This window comes from Alligator sinensis, unplaced genomic scaffold, assembly GCF_000455745.1.
Source record: "Alligator sinensis unplaced genomic scaffold, ASM45574v1 scaffold400_1, whole genome shotgun sequence".
NCBI lineage: Eukaryota > Metazoa > Chordata > Crocodylia > Alligatoridae > Alligator > Alligator sinensis.
In genome coordinates this window covers 2187575-2209303 of record NW_005841897.1, presented here as the reverse complement: position 1 = coordinate 2209303, position 21729 = coordinate 2187575, and the positions used below count along the sequence as shown (strand labels likewise).

Here is a 21729-nt window from a genome sequence, read left to right as displayed (position 1 = left end):
CGGCGGCGCGGACGAGAGCCGAGCCAGCCCCCTGCGCCGCGGCTACGTGCGGGTGCAGTGGTACCCCGAGGGCGTCAAGCAGCACGTCAAGGAGACCAAGGTGGGGCCCGGCCCGGCCGCCTCGTGAGCACCTCGGGGCGCGGGTCCGCCCGCTTGTCGAGCGGGACCCTCGCGTGCGGTGGCACAACACCTGCGTGCCCGCGTGCGGGGTGCGCCCAGACCGCCCGGCCCCGCGCCTGTGCGTATTAAGTGGGGACATTAGCACACATGCATGTATTTGCCTAATGCCTGCCTATTAAGGTATGGGGGCTGCACCCCAAACCACCCCGTCCCCTCCTCTGTCCCTGTTAAGTGGGGATATCTGTATATATTTGCATAATATCCAAGTACTCATCAGTGGGGGCTGCGCCCTGAGTCCCCCATCCCCACTTATTCGTATAGGAAGTGGGGATAGTCATATATTTGTATAACACCTTAGTCTTCATGTGTGAGGGTGCACCCCAAACCCCCTCCCCTCATATTTGCATGTTATGTGTGCTAATACCCCCACTTAATATATCTGCATACTATCTGTGTATTTGTCTCTGGCGGCTGCATCCTGAACCCCACCCCCATCCCTGCATATTTGCATGTTAAGTGGGGGCATTAGCGCATATAATATATTTGCATAGTGTCTGTATTCGTGTGCAGGGGCTGCGCCCTGAACCATGCTCCCCATCCCATCATATTTACTTATTAAATGGGCCCATTGGCATAAATGTATATATTTGCGTAGTATGCATGTATTTGTGTGGGGGCTGCACCCCGAATCTCCCCATCCCCACATATTAAGTGAATCCCCCCCCCCCCCATAGTGCTCCCCACCCTGGCCCCAATCCTGGTGCAATGTGACGTCTGCCCGTGTTACCAGGCCGGGCCCCACCCGGATCTGAAATTCACTGGCACTCCCCAGTGCTGCTTGTCTCCTGCTAAAGTCAAGTTTTGCCCCCAGGTGTGCAGCCCCCCCCATGCATCTGGGCTGGCCCGGGGTGTCAGGCACACGTGTTGGCTGCAGCCATGTCTGAATGAAAGGCACGTTGCTTGGAAGCCGGTCGCTGCCTCGGTGCGCGAGGGACGGGGACCCCGGGGGCTGCGGTGGCCTACCTCAGCCAGCTGAGCCTGTAGGCACGCCCCACAGCCACCCTGTGCCCCAGTTGCTGGGCTGCTTTGCATGGCTGCTGCTGGGAGCCAGCGCGGCCTGGAGTCACCGTGGCTTAAAATAATTCCTCATTTCCTTTGGAAGCGCAGCGGGTTCCTCACATCTGCTGGTGCTGGTGTGTTTGGGAGGAGGGGGATATGAGCCACATCAGGTCTCGACACGTTCAAACTTGGTGTTGGATTCTGCTTGAGTCTCAACTACAGACCGTGCAAAGTCCAGAGGCAGCCACCCCGGGCCAGCCTGGGCTTTTTGGTTGAAAATGAGCCTCCCCTTCTTTCCCCACCCAAAGCTTTGAAAACTGTTAGTATGTGAAGGTGAATTAAACTGTGAAGAAGTCATAAAGGAGTTTCTCCACTCTCGGTAGAAGCCAGTACAGCGTATATCCTATATCTCCTTGTCATATGGAATGTGTGAGACGTCCGTGCTAGGCTTGGCTAGCTGAAGGTTTTAGACCAGGGTGGATTCATGGATTTACCCTTGTTTTTCTCTCCAGTGGTCCTTGCTGGCAGTCAGGCCTGTGTAAAGTTGTGACCCTTTACCCCTCTTTGAAGGGCTGCAAGGCATTGCTGGAAGGATTTGAGGCCTGCTTTTCCACTGCTCCCACTTCCCAAAGTTAGCCTAGTGGTGGGATTGTTACACACAGTGACTGATAATACAGGGGAGACAAAAGAGAGGGGGAGAGAGGGCACTGTATCATAATACAAAGGGGTCTGTGATGAATGGGCGTCACGCAGAACAAAACAGAAGGCCTGTGCTATCCTGGCAGCAGAGAGGTTGTATTCTGCTCTGTGGGGCTAAGTGCAAGCATGCGCTCTCTGCACAGTCTTTGACCTCCCTCTGTAGAATCCTCTCTGGACTTCTGAAGCAATCAGTGCATTTGTAATTCTAGTAGAAATCGGTAGGATCATAAAATGCTAATGGTCTGAGCTAAATTTAGGGTCTGTCATCACCAGGCACGTGAACAGTTAAGGCACACAATATGAAATATAGAAGGCTATTAGTACTATGCACAGTATTTCTGCATTTATTTTTCAACCCTTCTTGGACTTGTGGTCCATCAGGCAATCATTCCTTTTCACATGAAAATTCTTTTAAAAATGACTGGAGTTAAGCTCTTAAATCAGTTTTTGGCACCTAAAGCATGAAGCTTCGAATTTAGGATTCATTATCAGGGTCCTTGAGTAGAAAATAGCAGTATCCATTTTCTCATGGCACCTTTTTTTCCTCTCTTCAGTATAGGCAGAAGGCTTGGCTCTCTTGCTATGAGAAATCAAAAGAGGTTGTTTAAATTAGTAGCCTTTTTCCTTTCTCTTTTATTGCCCTATTTCCATTGCAAAGGTCAGAGACTTAACAGATAAAATGTGTTGTCGGGGGGAATTCCAAAGTGCTGAAGGAATTTAGGAAGATGTATCCCTTTGACTTCTTGCTGCCCTTCCCTGTCTGAAAATTTCCCTCTACTCACCAAACTGAGAGGCCATTTGGTACAGTTTGGACTGCGTTTGTGATTCTGGTAAACCTTACAGGATATTTCATTTCACATCTGTTCACAGTTCATAAAACTGTGTATCACTTCTGACCTGAATGCTGCAGGTTTTGCTAATGCACGAGAAACATGGTTTTCATTGTCCAAACGTGAAGATGCAAAGTGTAAATGCAGTAATTCAGGCTGGGAAGGAGGAATGGTAACTATTGCAGTTACAGTAGTTTTAGGCATTAGCAACCAACTAGTAATAAGGATAGGGGAGGTTTCTAAACTGTTTTGAACAAGACTTTCAATGGCATCTTTATTGGTGAAACTACTCATTTTGCTTTCACAGAAACTATTCCATGCAATTACTGCTGATCTGATAAAATGTTGGATATAAGATGAACAGTTTTTCCTGGTTCTCCCTTCCTTTCCTAACTCCTGGTTGGCATGTTATGCTAGAGAAGGAACAAAGGTAGGCCTGTGGCCAAGACCCAGGCTTTTGAATCAGCAGCTTCAGTCCTTTTCCCTGCTCTGCCATGGGTGGCTTATGCAATTGAGCAAGTCACTTGCTCTGCAGCTCGGTTTTGCCATGTGGAACTGTGGGTGTTCCTCGATTTTTATATGGATGACGTAAAGCTCAATTCATCAATCTTTGCAAAGCACTTGTACAGCTCCTTTTATCTGAAAGTAAGACATTTGCTGGCAAGCATAAGCATCAGGCTTTAGAGACAGCAGAAAAACCCTCAGTTGTAGCTTCATGCAAAGGTGGCAGCAGATAACTAATTGCTTATGTAAGTATAGAAAATTGCAAGGTTGTTCTCTAGACTCTTGCCAGGTAAACTGAATTGCCCCACTTCACGCTTAGTCCTTCTAAAACCACAGAGTTCGAAGTAAATCTTCCTAATGGCCTGGGAAATGCACAAGCATAAGGCACTAATCCTTTTTTGCTTCTGGCAACTTTCTGGCTTTTCCCATGCTAACATATTGTGGCACTGTGTATTGGTAATGCTGTAGAATGTAGCTGGGTTGGATTATAACATTAGTCTATATTTAATATACCATAATACCCAAATTTGGGGCCTACAGTACTGAAAACTCATTGGCGCCCCCACCTGAAAAAATAAGTTGTTAACATTGTTCATTCCTAGCCAAATCCTGTAGCAAGGTTCTTCTCTGACTTTGAATGTCCTGGTTCTGCGGACTCCTTTCTTGCCTTCCACACATGGTGTTGCATGCCAGAACAATCTAAAAATCTCCTCTGGCTCTTCAGAAATAGTCTTGTATTTGGAGGAATACATGCTGTCCTTGCCTTGGCTTATCCTCCACTTCTTCAAATTCTTGAAGACTGAATAGTTCTTCTCGTTGATGTAAAACTGCAAACATGCTTCACATTCTTGCTGTTTCCGCTAGGCATTGTTTGTCATCCTAAAGAGGAGGAGTCATTGCTGGCTTCACAGCATTAATATTTTGTACCTAACCTAACTTAAATCTCAAGAGTAGTTAGTTATATTTTAATAGTCCCAATGCAGCAGTGAGCAAAAACACATAGGCGTATGTAATAGGAGTAGGGATTACAAACTGTCTTAATATACTAAGTTTCCTTCTCTTACCAGTTGCCAGTTCAGCTTTTCAATTCTCTTCACCAATACTGAGTTTCACAAAGGGAGATAGTGATACCAGGGGACAGGAGTTATCTTGGCAGCGGGGGTGCCACTTTAAACGGCTTATTTCAGGGCCCACAGCAAACCAGCCTTGATTCATGGTGGCAGTGCTCTCAGCAAGAGATGTGCTTGCCTAGTGCTGAAGTGAAGTTGTTGCTGTGATGGTCCAGGAAATATGTGAAAGGTGGGAATTCTTATGGTTGATACCTTTTACTCACGGGACCCAACTGTACGGTCTAGGTGCATTTGCTCCGTTAGTAATAAACGGGGCACGTTTAGCAATAAATGGGGTAGATGCAATAACCATCTGCATCCCAACGATAATGAGTTACTGCTGTTTCTCAAGCAATGAGTAGTGTAGGTGTGTGTGTATATGTAATTTTTAATCTCCACATTGGGCTGCTGCTTTAATAGAAAAAACTCTGGATGTAACATCATAAAATCACTGGTAAAGCAGTTTGTTTGCCTAGCCCAGGAGTACACTGATAACACTGTATTGGCAGCAAGGCAGGGGGCTGGGAATTCATGGTCTGACCCAGTATGGCACTTCTTTTTCTTGTGACTGGCATAGCAGGGTCGTGGTACTGTGGCAGAACTATGTTGGAAGTTTCCTCTAACGTCTTGTTAGTTTCCCGAGCACCAAAAGGCAATTTGGCTTGGAAAGATTTTTGTTCCTTTCATACCTGCCTGGCAAACTGATTCACACTAGCAAGGCTCCTTCAGAGCAAATCCAATGGCTGAACAACTCTGTTAATGAGAGAAGTTGTTTCCAGTAGCTGCCTTCAGAAGTTTTATTGCAGATCCAGCTCTGCTTCATCCCACACAGGCCTTCTGTTCCTTCCCACTGTTCATTGCTAAAATTTCTTGACCTCAAATGCTGACTCATGAATAGGAGAATAGGTGCAGGCAAATGCTCTTTCTAAAGAAACAAGTCCCACTTTGTTTCCAGGTTCCTCATGGTTTGGATTTTATTGTTTAAATTTTCTGTAGGCTTAAACATGGCTCCACATCAGCATCGTGCAGACGGGGCCTGACACAGGCATTGGCGAACTGGGCAGCTGCCCAGGGTCCAGACAGAAAGGGGCGCCAAAAATGGTGAAAATAATAATAGTAGTAGTAATTTATTATTATTATTATTATTATCATCATCATCATCATCTCTGGCTAAGGGGTCCTGGTACTAAAAGTTTGCCCAGGGCCGCCAGTAGTCTAGGTACAGTGCGGCGTGCAGAATAAGTACATCTGCTCTGCTGGTGAATGTTTGTGCAGACGTCTTTCAGTTTCTTTCTTACTTGATCACAACCTATACCTTTCAGGACCAAGCACCTGTGTTTACAGTGTTACATGAACTGATAATGAGGATCTCATCCTATGTGGTGCATCTGTTGGCTTTAGGCAGCGTTAATGCTACAGGGTACGGAAGAATCTCGATGGTTTCAATCCCAAATTTCTAGTAGTGGGGACAGATGCATAGAAAATGTTGCTGATGCACATGACAAGGACAGGGGTAGCATGACGAGACCATGTCTGTTACTCCTGGAAGGCGTAGCCCCCTCATACCCCTCCCCTACTCCCCCCCATCACCTGGTTGAAAAACTAGAACCCCACAGATCCTTTTGAGCTATCCAGTCTTTTTGTGCAGTCCCATTTGGAGGCTCTCGTATGGGCTGTTCAGGTGCTAATCATAGCTAGACAGTACATGTTGCATAAACTTGAGTGGATGAAAACATCCAGAGCCTGCAAAACCTTTCATCTTCAAAGCCAAACAATATGATTTCTGTCTAGAAATTCACAGATGCCGAGCATTTAGCTTTCAACAGGTTTTAGCTCACAGAAGTATGATTCGTTGTCAGGAGCCATGAAAAAAGGCTGATGACCGTGCAGAATTGTAGTTCTGATGCAGCACACAAATTTAATGCCCTAAACCATTAATATTGGTATTTATTGAGCGGAGAAGCTGTATCTTAACTCTCCTCTTGCTTTTGACATTTCAGTCGGTGTCTCGGGGGATTTCTTTGAAACCACCTGACATTCACAGCGGTTAGAGACAGGAGAAGAGCAAACGGCTTACTGGAATTTTTGCAGTTCTCTGTAAAATTGAATCACTTTAATGGATAACCTGTTCCAATCCTCTGAATATCCATTGCAAGGTTACTTGCCCTTGACTTAATTTTCCATTTTGCTCTGCGGGTTGAGGACTTTGATTCGTTTGACTCTGACAACATAGACTTGAGGATCATCATAAGTATTTTCTTATAAAAATGAAATCCTGTAAACCTCCAGGGATCTCAAACATCTGAGTAACAGCAGGAGAAGGGTATACAGCTTTCGAGGAGCAGATACTAGTAAAGTGTGCAACATGAATTCTAGTGTGAACATGGTGGGTCAGTAGGCATACTATGAAATCCACATGTGATTATGCCAGGTCTAGCCATAATCTTTATTTAAAACTTTAATCCGGCAGATGTGTTGAGATGCAGCATCTCTTTCTAGTGCCAACCTTGGAGTTGAAAGTAAGCTGTGTTCACTGATGTCTTGGGCATTAACTGCATCTGAGATCAGCTAAGCTCCCATGATTGTTGAACAGTAAAAATAATTGTTTGGTGTTTTTTTTTTAATTGACCTGTAAGACAAACGGGTGAAACCCTTGCCAGCCATTGACATGCGTGTGTGCTTTTTGCCTTGACCATCTTCCCCAATACAGACTGGGGAATGATCATCTAGGCTGCAGTATTGCAGAAAAAGGACTGGGAGGGGGGCAGGGAGGAGGGATGTTACAATGGACCAGAAGCTGAATATGAGCCAGCAGTGTGCTTTTACTGGAAGAAAAACTAACAGGGTTGTATTAACAGGAATGTTACTTGCAAATCAAGGGAAGTTATTCTTCTGCACTGTTTGGCATGAGTGAGGCCTCACCTGGAGTACTTGCCTGTGGCCAGTTTTGGGTCCCACGTGTATCAAAAAATAAAAATAAAAAAAAAGATGTGGACAGATTGAAAAGGGTCCAGCAGAGAGTGACCACAATTATTAGACCTATTATGAGGCCTAGGAAATGTAAATTCTGAGGAAAGGCTGAAAGAACTAGGATTATTTAATGGTCAGGAAAGTGGGGAAACGGTTGGCAAGTATTACTTGATAAGTCGTCAAATTCCTAAAGGTATTTATAAATGAGGTTGAAGGCAGACCAGTGGTGCTCAGCCATTTCAGACTCAATGCAAACCATACCCTTCATTAGACTCGAGGTATCCCTCGAAAATGCCAACTCTTAGCTTTATAAGGTTCTTTGGGTAAATGTGATGCCTTTTATTAAGCCAGCTAAATAGTTGGAAAAATTGTTCTTTGCAAGCTTTCAGGCACAAGCATCCTTCTTTAGGCATAGGAAGAGTGTCCCTATGCCTGAAGAAGGGTGCTTGCGCCAGAGAGTTTGCAAAGAACAAATTTTTCCAGCTATTTAGTTGGCCTAATAAAAGGCATCATATTTACCCAAAGAACCTGGTCTGCCTATGTCCCTAGACCAACATGGCTATAACCAACACCCCCAAAATGTTGTAGCTTTTACTCATTATTTTTTTTCACTATGAAAAAATAGTAAAGCAGTTATTTTCTTGCAAAGAACTTAGAAATATCACAACAGGTAAGAATGCTTTTACACGTTCTGGATTCCTATTTGAAATCTCTGGTTTATCTTGCTATTCATGTTAGGTGTTTGCACAATGAAGGGTGCTCGTATTGCATGGCACCCTTAAGGCTCTCGCAGTGTCCTGGTGGAGAATCACTGAGCATTCTCTGTGGCCATAGGGGACAGGACTAGGAACAATTGTCTCAAACTGCAGCAAAGGACATTCAGGTTGGAGATTAGGGAGGATTTTCTCACTATGAGGGTGGTTATGCATCAGAACAAGCTGCCTAGAGAGGCTGTGGAGCAGGAGGCTGAACTACATGGCCTTGTGATGTCCCTTCCAGCCCTAATTTTCTGTGATTTCATCAGAGATCCTTTTTCATTGACACTGTACAAGTTAGGGTGCTGGCCTCCACAGACGAGCACCTTCGAACAGCATGGAGGAGGTTGCTTTCTCTCTTGGGGTGTTGCAGACAGTTCGAACACCAGGATTTTTCTGCCAGATTCCTTTTGAGTGCAAGATTTTACTTGCCCACCTCTGCTTTCCCTAGGCCCCTCCTCTCTTGAGAAAAAAGTGACGTTATTTTGAACATTTTGGTGTCTGTGTTGATGCTGGGAACAGCCGTAATAACTGACATTTGCAAAGCTAAAAGCCCCATCCCACCTGACTGTTTGACTGTTTTAATTACCTATGGGATTTCAAAGGCTCTGAACATTGACAACACCTTCCTAAACTAGCTAGCTAGGAAGAACCTGCTTCATTGTTTCCACTGTGCCTGTTCCCTTTTTTTATTAGGCACTTCTATTTTCTTGATGATCAGGATAGAAAATAGGTGTTTATACCGACAATTGCACCTGACACCTAAGAACTGAAAAAGAGACATGAATAATATAAATGTTTTTAAAACTTGCTGTCTCGCTGTTTTACATTGTACATTTGACAGCACTTGATATGGAAACAGGGAAACAGCTGGTAGTTTGTCCTGTATATTACTGGTCTCTAATACAGGTTGGGGAAAAGAAATATTTTTCTGAAATGTTTTTGAATCGGTAGTAATTAGCAGTCTCCCTCTCTTAAAGCAAACCTTAGCTGTTTTTCAAGTGCTGTCTCTCAAGTAGTAAGGATCCTATTTGCTGTCATTATTGCACCTGCTTATTTCTTTACAGGTCTGCCTGGAAAGTCTGCTCTTAATGACCAGGGACTTTGTGCATCTGCTCAACCTGATGCAATAGCTTTTTTTTTAAGAACTGTTCCCAACTTGAATTTGGTGTAACCTCAGCAAAGCTCCATTTGCATATTATACTCCTTAAATAGTGCTGTCATTTAAAAAGGAAATCCATTATTTTTTAGAGTAGAAGGGTTTCTTTTCTCACCTGTTGAGGATCTAAGGTTGTTTTTAGAAAGGGATAACCTGAGCATTCAGAGGACGCTGTAAAACCAGCTGCAAAGGCACTGCTATCAAATGTGCTAAATAGATTGGTTTTTGTTAATGTTTTTGTCAGTGGTGCTATTGGAGATTTACTGATAACCAGGGATTCTAGTTTTTCCTGATTAAAATAAATTGCAAATTCTCTGATAAATGCCCCCAATTCCATGATTAAAATGCAAGGGCCCCTGCCCCCAATCTCCCCCAGCCCTGAAAGAGGGAGCCCCCAGCTGCCAGGGCTACAGGGCCTGGGTCCACAGCCCCTTACCCCTGGGAGGAGGTGGGGGCTGCTGCACCGGAGCAGAGCCCAGCTCCCCTGCCTGCTGCAGGCTTAGGTGGGGGGCGTGATGGCTCCCTGCTGTTGTGTGCTGATCTGTGACCCCCATATCTGTGCATGGGGTGGGGGCAGGCTCCTGCCCTTCTGCCCTCCCCTGCAGCCTCCATAGCCCAGCAGGTGCAACTGGGCATGGCAGAGCGGGTCTGCGCAGAGAAGGTCATTGCTGCTGTGACCTCTATGCTGCCCTGGCAATGCATCCCCCTGCCTGTGCAGCAGCAGTGAGGGGCACAACTCTACGCCGCTGCCCCTACTGCTGCTGTGTGTGCAGGAGCCTGCTCACCAGGACAGCACAGATCTTGCAGTGGCAAGGAGCTTCCCCACACGGCCCAGCTCTGCCCTGCCATGTCAGGTCACACCTGCTGGGCTGTGGAGGCCCCGGGCGAGAGCAGCGGGGTGCGGAGCCGCAGCGGGCAGCCTGCCCTGGGCACAGATCTGGGGGACATGGGTCCCCCCTGCCTTTTCCTTGTGTAAAGAGGAAAATCCACATTTTTCTTCGTTTTCCATGGGAAACGGAAAACCCAGGTCCCTGCTGATGTCTATAGAAACTACAACATGTTTAGTCAAACATCATTTTCCAGTTGACAGATGTCTCTTTAATTTTTTCCCTCCTGTCAGTCCTATATACTTAATAAACTACGCACACAAAATCACTGTGGCTACCAGCGGTGTGAAACATGGTAGCTGTCTGAAAGCAACACTCCAGTGCTCTAGGGAAAATTGAGAATAATACCTGGTTCAAATGAAAACTTGAAAGAGGAACCTCTTGTATGTAGAGCACAGTTACTTTGGACACAATCTGGCAAGAATGAAAGGGCCTGCATGAAATTAAGCACCAAAAGGAAGCTTATTAGATGGAAAATGGTGGAATTGTTGCATTGCATCTTTCAGTCTAGGGCCTCTCCCTGACGTAGAGGGGGTAGCCCAGGGTGCGACTGTCCCTCACTGATGCTGTGGTGCCCCAACTCAATATCTTGTATTATCTGTAGCTTGCCTTCATTCCCAGATCAAGTGTGGCAGCTTGTTGTGCATGGGACTGTCTCTGCGGCAACAAAAGTGGGATTGAGTGGTTTTTTTCTCCAGACTGGTGGTGTTTTTTTATTACAGGTATGTTACCATAAGGAATTGCTTTGGCTCTGTAGAGGAAGTGACACATTCTTTTTTGCCCATTTAACTACCAGATGGGAAAAAATCCTCTATTTTTAATAGATGGTGATAGGGAGATATATCTATAAATGTATTTTGGACACTGATGAAGCAAACTGCTTTGGTAGGAGAAACTATTAAGGTTAATGGCTTTTTCCCTGCAGCATTTCATAGATTCATAGACATTAGGGCCTGAAGGGACCTCAGAAGATCATTGAGTCCAGCCCCCTGCCCCAGGGGCAGGAAGTCAGCAGGGATCATAGGATCCCAGCAAGATAAACATCCGAATGCCTCTTGAAGGCATTCAAAGTAGGTGCTTGAACCACCTCCGGCGGCAGTCTATTCCAAACAGTAAAGAAGTTCTTCCTTCCAGCCTGAAACGGTCCTAGATTCATAGATGTTAGGGTCAGAAGGGACCTCATTAGATCATCGAGTCCAACCCCCTGCGTAGGCAGGAAAGAGGGCTGGGTCTAGATGACCCCAGCTAGATGCCTAGTCCTGGAGGAGTTTGTGACTGTTCGATCTCATCATCCCTTGGGGCGCTCTGGTACTTTTAATAAAGGTTTTAAGGCAGTGGTCAGTGTTCTTTCCCCGTTCCTAGGCTATCTATTCCTCCAAGTAGATTAAAGTGAAAGGTACCAGTTCAAGATGGGAGGATTTGAGAACAATACATCTTTACCTGTTAACACTGCATATTTTAAAGAAATCCTTCTCAGTTTTAAGCTTAACATATTCTTTTCAGGGAGTGTGTGGGTACACGTATGTACGTGGATACTAATGGAAAGTACTGTGTGAGCATTCGTATGTTGTTGGCATCCTTAGCAATGAGAGTGTGGAGCTGTTGGAGAGAGGACATCAGCTGGTAATCTCCTTGTGAAGCATGACCTTGTACAAGGCCGACTACTCTGCTGGTATTAACAAGCCAATGAATAATTATAAGCTAATGTAAATTGTCTCTTGGCCTTGTTCCCCTTTCTCTGCTGCTTGTGTGGGAAGCTTCTCATTGAGGGTACACAAATGCTGAGCGAGGTACTGCGGGGTAAGGGCAGATAAGCACGAAACTGGGCAGTTCATTTGCTTGGTTTTTTGGGGGTTTTTTCAGCTTTGGGCCAGGACTTTCCAAGCCAGATACTTTGGGGTCTAACTTTAACCAAGTGGCTCAGTTCTTCAGCAGCTCTGAACACTCACCCACCCCTTGACAGCAAGCACTTTTTGAATGGTGCCACTTATTTAGGACCACAAATATGGGTTTGTTCCCTGCTTCAGGGACTCTGCTTTTAAAGTCAGGACTTCTGTTTTATTGGTCTCAATTACCAACATGCTTCCCTGGGATGAAATGGTTGAACAACCTGAGGGTGGTGAGACAGGAGCTGTGGGTAAGCTTTCTGGGAAAGGGAAGGGAGTCACTATTATTCAATTAGTTTAATTTCTTTTCTCAGTAATAAGTTTGCAGCAGGGATCCTCTGCTCATTCTGTATTTGTGATGTATTGTCTCATAGCCTCTAGTTACAGTCCCTGAGTCTGGCAGACTCGAGGTAGCTGTATCACTGCTCCATTAAGCAGTAGTTATTTCATGCCGTAAAATCACAACGCTGGTGCTGTGCGTAGCTTTTAGTTGGCATATATGAAATGCAGTCTAGGTGATCGCTGATAAGCGCTTCCTACCTGCTTGGGATGGCACCAGCTCTTCTCTCAGGTAAGGATGGGGCTCTGAGATGGACAGGGTGGCCAGGTGGGAAGAGAACCATTAATTGCAAGGTAACTGCCTGTTTTGTGTTTCTTAATAAATTTAAATTAGAATAACTAGGCAGCATTTCCATTATAGTTAGTGAAAGATAAGCCTTCTTAATCATAAAATACATTAGCACTAGAAGATCTGGAATTAGTTCCATCGTGACTCATTATACCTGTTTTTCAAAAGCCATCGTTTTAATTCGAGGATAAAAGATTCCATATATGAATTGTTGTTTTAAGCAATGGTGCCGGTTCTCTGCTGCTAACAATACTTGGGGCTTATGTAGCACTTCTGTTCAAAGTGCTCTCTACTTGTTAATGTTGTGGGATCTCTGTGGCCGTTTCTACAGGGAAAGTTATTGCAAACATTTCTCATTGTTGCTGATGTTAGTTCGGTCAGCTGGTGCTTGCTGTGTTGAGAATGCTAACATAGGTGGCCTGCTGATGTGTTAAGTATTCTGTTGATGAGACCAAGACTGTCTTTAAGCTGGGGTAGGCATGATGATAAAAACCTGGAACCTGCACCTAAGCCATGTGCCTGGTAGGCACATTTACTGAAATCATCGGTGAGGACAGAGCTGCTCTAGGCATGTGATCCCTTCTCCCTCAATGTCCATTATTAATTAATCGCATGCTGCATACGCTCAGAGTGTTGCCATTTCATGATTGTAGTAAGTACCCTGGTTTTGTTGGATATCTTTGCTGTTCTGGGGGTTTGGATCTGTTATAGATAGTTATTCACCTAAGTGAATAAATCTAAGGCTATTGCATGAACTCTTCTTCTTAATACCTTTCAGTGTGGGCAAGGACACCGCTTGTGGTCTAGTAAATATTCCTAGCAATGTTGCGAGGTTGGCTCATGCTCTGGATTAGAAATGTGTTCAGTGCCATGTAGCTTCTAGATGGTCCTGGTTTCATGTTCTTAATTTCTGGAAGGGTCTTTACTTAAAGTTGTTTCTAAAATTGAAGAAATAGAGCAAGAGCCTCGATGTCCTGGAAGATTGGCTGGTTTTGATGCTCTGTTGTTGGTAGAGCCACGATGGCTACAATTGTGCATGAACACAGTAAGTCCATTTCTCCCCTCCTGTCCTGTTCCCCCCCCTTTGCTGCAGAATCCAACTAGTGGCCAGTGCCAGCATGGGAACGTATTCCCTCCTACCCAGTCCTGTCTCTTGGCTCGGGCATGCTTCGTGCAGAAGCGTTCTGAAGGAAGTTTCATTTTATTCCAAACAGCCAGCTAGTATTTAGGCTCAATGATAATTCCCAGCAGTGTCCTAAAGTGCATTTTGGGGAGACTTTTTTTCTCCTTCAGCTTAGCTCTTCTATTCTCAAAACTGGGAGCTTTCTTTCTTTGAAGTCCAGTGTTTCCAATTCACGGTGATAGTCCTCCTGACCTCCCTCACGGCATTTGTGTCCAAAATAAGTTCAAGAAATACCTTTTTCTTCCATTTATTAGTACTGTCAGTCCTGGAAGCATATTTATAATCCTCCGTAACTGAGATTTAGGAAACTCTGTGGCTTTGAATACATACATTCAACAAATTCTTTACCATGGTCATAAAATCATTAACCAAGGCCACTTTTGTTCTGATACCCAGAAGAAGCTGGTAGGCCTGCAGCTTTGAAGAATGGGCCTGATTCTCACCTTGCTCGGCTTTCACTACTGTGTAAATCCTGCTGTAATGGATCTTTGGACTCTAACATGAAGAAAAATAGGAACACTTTACCTCTGGTTATCAGAAGCCTTCCTCTGATTGATTTAATAAAGTCTACAAATGTAGCCTGCCCTGGAGGCAAAGCAGCCAAAATAAAAAGGTAAATTGACCTCCAAAGATTCGAATATGTGTTGCTTGCAGCAGTTCCTGCTCTATGTAGTAGGAGAAATCATCATGGCTTTCCCTCAATACAATTAGCACAGTCTGCAATTTAAGAAAATAGACTTGAATTATCCTGCCAGTAGAAATTTTCCCAACTGGAACACATCCTGTGGGGGATGCTTCCTTGCTGTGGACAGACTGAAAGTACCCACTGAAGCAGTCTGTAGACCTTATTGCTCCAGGAAAGGAAATTTTAGGTAAACTTATAGATATCATTATTCTGAAATGTTATTAGACTGTACAATCCAGGGTGCATAGAGGTGCAGTGTATAGCTTGGTTTACTTGGCATCCTTTAAGGGGAGGGAAAAATTCCCATGCTATAGCGTTTCTAGAAATTTAGTTAGAACCTTACTTTACTAGCCAAAAAAGTGATCTCAGAAGGCCCTTTCTCAAGTTGATCTGCTTCTAAAATTTGTATCTGGCTAAACGAGGTTTTCAGAATGCCAAAAACAAGCCAGCTTTCTGATGGTAACTGCTGTATGTACACTTCAATTAAACAGGTGGCTGCAGTACAGGTAAAGACCTGTGCTAGCTCTCATCCTACTTGCTCAGGTGCCAATAGCAATGAAATAAATCTGTGCAATTGTGGTTTTGTTGCTGCCTGTGTTAAACCCATTTCATATCTGCCTACATATGTTGCAGTCAAGTTTCTTGCTTGGTGTGTGGATGCACCTTCAGTCTCAGAAGGTGGGAGATGTCACGGGGTTTAGCTGAAATATTTCAGTTGATTTTAGCAGGTGTACATAGGAACTGGAGGAACATCATAGTCATTGGAGCAAAACTCTTCGCTTGTTATCTCTTTATATCCAGAAGAGCTCAGAGGACATATGAGGTTCTTCTTCCTGGCTCTGGTATACAAGAGCAGACAAAATGACAGAGGAGGAAGGGAGAAATTTAAAGGCCAGCATCACTTTTGAGAGACCCCGCTGCATAGGAAGAACTAAGAGAGAGGTAATAATAGAACCTCATTCGTTTTACTATTGACCCCCCAAGCATCTCCATTCTCTGCAGCTTCTTCCCAGTTCATTAGCCGGTGTTTCTATTAAATACATCTGTCAATGCTACTAAAGGCTATGCACGCTCTCTTTGTAGAGACACCAAAGCCTTGGACTTATTGCCACTCGCTTTTTCATCATTTCCATAAAAACAGCACAGTAAGATTTTGTGCAGTGGTGCACTCATTATCAGCATAGTTAACCACCTATTCAACCCGTGTAACTACTGACATATGTGACTGAATTCGCTTATCTGCCCTTCAGGCCACCAAGGCTAGAAGCTTCCTCTGTTTAGGTGGGTGTGGGGTTGGGGAATTGTTCTGCACAGGCACAGTGAAGCATCTTTCTTAGCATGCAGTGTAAATCTGCCACATAATGCTTAGTGTTGAGCACTAGGACTGTGCAAAGCTTTGCCGGCTGCTTCGTTTCAACGCTGTTTTGACTCATTTCGAGCTCGAAACAGCGAAATCGAAACGAAGGGCTTTGAAACAGCCTCGAAACAAAACTAGGCCAGTTGAAACGTTTTGGATTTCAAAGCAGCCAGCCAGCTGGTGGGAGACAGTGGAGAACCAGGGCTGTGCTCCGATCGGCTCCGCCAGCCCCATGGAGCTCAGCCCGGTGGCGGAAGGCAGGCAGGGCCAGCGCCTCCTGCCACCGGGCTGCATTCCATGGAGCTGCAAGCCCCTGGGAGCTGAGCCTGGTGGCAGGAGGTGCTTCCCCTCACTGGGCTCAGATCCCCAGGGCTGTGAGCTGCTGGAAACTGAGCCCGGCTGTGGGAAGCACCTCCCGTTGTCGGGCTGAGTTCCCAGCCCCTCGCAGGGGAAGCACTTCCTTAGCTTATCTTGTGTCTCCTTAGCTTATCCTGCTATCACAAAATGACAAAAGAAACTCAGGGTTTTTTGCCTGTCTGAGAGTAACAGGCAGTCTGAGGCCACGTCAGCACTGCATGGCTGGCATTCCCAAGAAGGGTTCCTTCCAAGCACACCCGGCCTAACCATTGTGGCTGATATATGCCAGGCAAGCCTGGAAATGTGTGGTTGTGAAGTTGCCCCAGGGGCATCCTCTGCCACCACTCTCAAGGCTGTTCACTTTAGTGTGCAGTTTCCCGTTATTCACAACTACACGCAGCATAAAGGGCCAAGGAATGTGGATGGTGAAAATGCTACAAGGGGAATGAGGTACAAATTGAGGTAGAATCGGCTCTCGAAACATTGCCCCTTACTAGCACGGGACTGGAAGGGACCTTTTGGGTCCAAGTCCGATCTTCCCCTACTGCAAGAAATAAGATTGTATACTGTATTTACAAGGATCTGAGACAAAATTTCCCCACCTCCCCTCTTCAATTGGGGGGGGAGGAGCCCCTTGTCTTAGATTTGGGTACAAATTGGGGAAGGTAGGCAGCTGCTCTGGCTCTGGTCCCAGCCCAAGGTTGGAGTTAGAACTGATGCCTCCCCCCACCTTGCAGCTGCTGCTTACCCTCCGTGGCCCTTGGTCTGGCCCTGCTGTGGCCTGGGATGTGGAGCACACAGTTGGGGCAAATGCAGGGGTGTGCAGACAAGGGAGAGGTGCAGGTGCTGTGGGGGGCAATCACCATGGAGTGAGGGAGGCTGGTGCATGGAGGCACTGGGGGGATGGAGCAGGGGATATGGCTTAGGCCACTTAAACTGGCCCCCTTGCTGCTGCCTTCCCTGTTACAGTGGTGGGATGATGAATTCAAGACAGCCCTCCAATAATGAAAATCTAGACATGAAAAATTATAACAAATTTAGAAGTTTTCCATGTCTAGAATTTAATTATTGAGGGGTCATCTTAAATTCAAAGTAGTCTTGGATTTGGGTAAACCCATTAGATCCATACAAAAATGTATCTGGTTCTACTCCAAAATCTTTGAAGTTGCTCACCCATATTACTGCTTCTAGAAGGCTGTTCCAGAGCCTCAGCCCTCTGATGGGACTTGATATGCAATCTAAATATCTTTATGGCTACTCTTATGCACTTTTATTCTTATGCCAATGTTGCCATTTACCTTCTCCATCTTTAGCATTTAGATTCCTGGTTTTTCCCTTCCCCTTTGAACAGTTATAGCTCCTGTAAGCCTTTCTTTAGCCTTTTGTATGATAAGCTGTTGGTTCTGCACATCGCTTCACATTCTCTAGTTTGACGTTATCATCTTGAATGTGAGCGACAAACTGTCTGCCACTGTCCAGGTATTACCAGTGCCACGTACAGCAGTACTGCTGCTATTCTATCTGCAGCTCCTTCTAAGTGTTGCCACGTCAGTACTCAGCTCCACCTCCGTTCAGGACATCCTGCCATCTTCAAAGGGGACTGGACAATCTAATGGTTTTCTTTTTTTACTGTGCTCCTAAGTGGAAGGTTTAAAAACTAATGGGAACAACTTGTTCCTAAGAAACTCTAATTGTATGTGCATCTGTAGGTAATGGAAGAGAATGCAAAAGTGTGAGAGAGTCTTCTCAGAATTTTTCAGTTTTGATCTTTGAAGCTTTGAGAAAAGTCCAGGCTTAGATTCTGGCCTCTTTTTTTTTTTTTTTAGTCATGCCTTGGCTTTCTGTTCTGTTTTCAGTGGCATGAGTTAAAGCCAAAGTGTTAGCTTAGACGTTAGTTTCAATTCTGAACCTACTGGCTTCCTTTTGCAGTAACGAAAGAAACTTTCATTTGAATTTATGGCTTACACTGGCATAGTGAACATGGCAGTAGCTTCAATATCATGTTAATGTAACGTTTTTTGTTTTTTTTTAATTGGTGTTCACATTGAAAACGCATCATGCACATCTTAGATTTAATTCAGTCTCTTCCACTATGATGCATGGGCTTCTGCTTTGTTTTTTGGCCCTCCCCCAGCTGCTTTCTCTTCAGATTATAGCAGTATTTCTGATTAGTTCCTGCATGGTCATGCAGGGCAGCTTTTTTATGGAGCAGCTGCTCTAATCTTTGAACTCCTGTAACTGTCTTAGCACAAAGCAGTTGGAATGAAACTGGATTTTTGGTAGCGCACACATCCTGGAGGAGACCACTGAGAGGTAGGTATAGCCAGGGAACTGGTGAGAGCCCTGCATGCCTCGAGCTGCAGTGTTCGACATTTACAATAGCTCATGAAGGTATATTCTCCAGCTCAGTCATCCTGTCTAGCTAATTGGCATATCCAGTGCATTGCTTGTAGAGAAAGGTCAGCAACACACATCTCAGGTTTCTCTTTGTAATCTAATTCGAGTCTGTTAGGAATGGGGGTTTGCAGGCAGGAGACCTGCTATGAGAAGGCCTAGGTCAGTGATTCTCACTAGAAGATGCGGCATCCTTTTAAAGGTGCTGTGGTATGCTACACGATATTGCTGTTCGGCGTGCAGACACCTACACGAGTCACAAGATGAACAGAGATTTTGCATAGGAATCCAGAGTGCCTGAAACGTTCTGACCCGTTTTGGTTTTCCTGAGTTTCCAACACAAGAATTACTCTCTTCCTTTTTCTGTAGTCAAGAAACAAGTGAAATGTAGAAGCTGGCACTTTCTGAGGGATACCTTGAGTTGAACAAGATTGAGAATTGCTGGCCTCAGGGGATGTCCTGAGCAGGCTGGCATTCACGTAGCTGACTCCATCACTTCTCATAGGATTTGCCACGAACTCCCTCGTGCTGGTTTCCAAGAGAAGGCTGTGGACCAGGGAAAGGCTAGAAGCAACCTGGGGAGGGCTTGCTCCCTGGGGATATTTTGCAAAGTCTCTCAGCCTGAATGCTGCTTCTGAGCGTTGTCTCAATATCTCCCCTGCCCTAGAAAGCGGTATGTTGGTTTACTGGTATTACATAACGACCACAGGAATGAAGAGTCCCAAAACATTTGGAAGATGTTCAGTTGGTGCTGTAGGTTTTTTGCAGGGAAAGTTGATTCTTGTTGGCACCAATACTTTTGAAACTAGGCCATAGCTTCCAGCATCAGGTAGTGGTCAGTGCATCCCACAAGCTGGGGCTGCTAAAAACAGGAAGGCAGGAAACAGGACCACACGCCAGAGACCTGGAATGTCATTCATGGCATAAATCTCCTCTAATTGATTTCATAGATTTCATAGACATTAGGGCTGGAAGGGACCTCGGAAGATCATCGAGTCCAGCCTCCTGCCCAAAGGGCAGGAAGTCAGCCGGGTTCATAGGATCCCAGCAAGATGAGCATCCAGTTTGCTCTTGAAGGTGTTCAGTGTGGGCGCTTGAACCACCTCCGGTGGCAGGCTGTTCCAGACCTTGGGGGCTCGGACAGTAAAGAAATTCTTCCTTATGTCCAGCCTGAAATGGTCTTGTAGTAGTTTATGACCATTTGACCTAGTCGTCATCCTTTGGGGCGCTCTGGTGAACAACCGTTCCCCCAGATACTGGTGGTCACCCCTGATAAACTTGTAGGTGGCCATCAGATCACCCCTGATGTGTAGGAGGAAAAGACTCTGGGGTGAGACTCTTTCAGTTCCTGGATATTTCCAGTACTCCTAGATTGGCTTTTCTGTTCCTATTTGGTTTTTCTAAACGGTAGCACACTGCTTCCATAGGCTGAGCTCACTGCATCGACTGGGGTCCCCTGCATCCCTCCATCTTCCCCTGTCAAGTCCCCATGTGCCACCCATCCTCCTGCATTTTGGGAACTCCCTGTCCTCATGACGGGGTTGGTCTCCCATTCTTTCCTTACATTAGGGGCTTAGTGTCCTCATTCTCTTCTCCCCATGCCAAGATCTGTATCCCTTCAAGCCTACATGGCCCATTCTTATCTCTCTTCTTTTGGGAGAAGAGTTGTTCGGATTATCCCAAATGGAGTTTAAGATGTTTGCGATAAGGGTGAGCCATCAGTCAGTTCTTTGACCCATGGGCCTTTGCAGACCTGTTTTAAGCTGGGTTTTCTGCTCTTTGGATGCCAGGGACTTCCTGTGGACTGGGTGAGAGGTGTGGGGCTGGTCCACGGGTGGGATTGAGCCCACAAGCTGGCCTCCCATGGGTGCTGTGTGCAGTACATGTCCCAGACAAACCCAGATGCAGCCTGAGCACTGGCTGCAGTCCCACATGACCCAGGCTGTTCATGCCAGTCTCAGTCCTGAATGCTGGCTCCAGAGTCTGATCCAGGCTGGCCCCAGATCTAGCATGCAGAGCTGGTCCAGCACAGGTGCCACATGCACCAGAGCCAGAGTTGTGTGCCATGTGCAGTGCAGGGCCAGGTTTGTGCATGCTGCAGGTGGTATATGGGGCTGGTCTGAGACCCACGGGCAACACTGCAGGCTTGCGAGAAGGCTCTGCAGGCTTAATCTGATCCACAAGCTCTCTCTCTGATGTCCCTGACCTGAAGTACTGGGTTTCTACCTGTTGGTACCTAGAGTATTCCCCAAAGCATGGTAGGTAGGTCTTGGTTTTTCTGTTTTAAAAATCGCAAATTCTTGATTAATCGGAGCATTTTGGATATACCCCGCTCCCCCCCCCCCCCCAAATTTTTGTATATACCCCCCCCCCCCCCCCCCCCCAAAATTCCCCATTTTTCTGCAATTAAAATGACACACCATTACATACAAGCATGCATGCATGCACATTTCATTTTAATACCAGAAAAATGTGGATTTGGGGTTTTATATATATTTGTGTGTGTAAAATGTATGAGTTGAACACAATATTTTATTGATATATTTACAATTCCAAAGCAGTTTGGAAGCCTACTGGTGCCTCAATCATGATGATAAAATAAATTCTAAATACCTATATATTTTGGTATTTGATTTTGGCTTTTTAATCATAGAAAATCAGAGCTCTCCCTGCCACCTTTACTCACCGGGACACATGTCCAGCTGCAGCTTTGCCACCCGCTGCTTTGTGGCGCTCAGGAACCCTGATATGCTGGTGCCCTGCCCCTGCCTGTGCTGTTGCCCCTCACTCCAACCCCACATCCCCGCCCCCACAACCCTCCCAGCCCTGCTGGTGTTCATCACTTATTGCCTGCAGCCCTCTGCCCACCCCAGCAGCTCCCATGTGAGCTGGTGGCTGCTGTGGCCGGGGCAGAGTATGGAGCCCGGGTCCTCTTGGGTGTCAAGGGCAGAGCCCATGGGGGTGGGGAAGGATGTGAGCTATCCGTTGCAGTGTCGGGGCTCCCCACCCTGCTGCCCTCCCCCTGGTGCTGCTGCAGCCCAGCAGGGCAAGGAGGCTTGGTGCCATCACTGGGAGCCCCATGCCAGCCGAGCCACCATGGTGAGGCCCCACCTGACAACAGCTTGGGAGGCAGCGTGGAGTTGTGCT

General features: G+C 45.9%; 1 protein-coding gene across 1 annotated transcript in view; it reads left to right on the top strand.

The window, feature by feature from the left end:
- Window position 1: 1 nt before the first annotated feature.
- UBE2O (ubiquitin conjugating enzyme E2 O) overlaps window positions 2-21729 on the top strand; it is a gene marked incomplete at its 5' end in the record, with an annotated part of 92944 nt that continues 71216 nt past the window's right edge. Inside the window, one exon of the mRNA XM_025197501.1 lies at window positions 2-100. Coding sequence (XP_025053286.1) covers window positions 2-100 — 99 coding nt within the window. The remainder of the gene's footprint in view (window positions 101-21729) is intronic.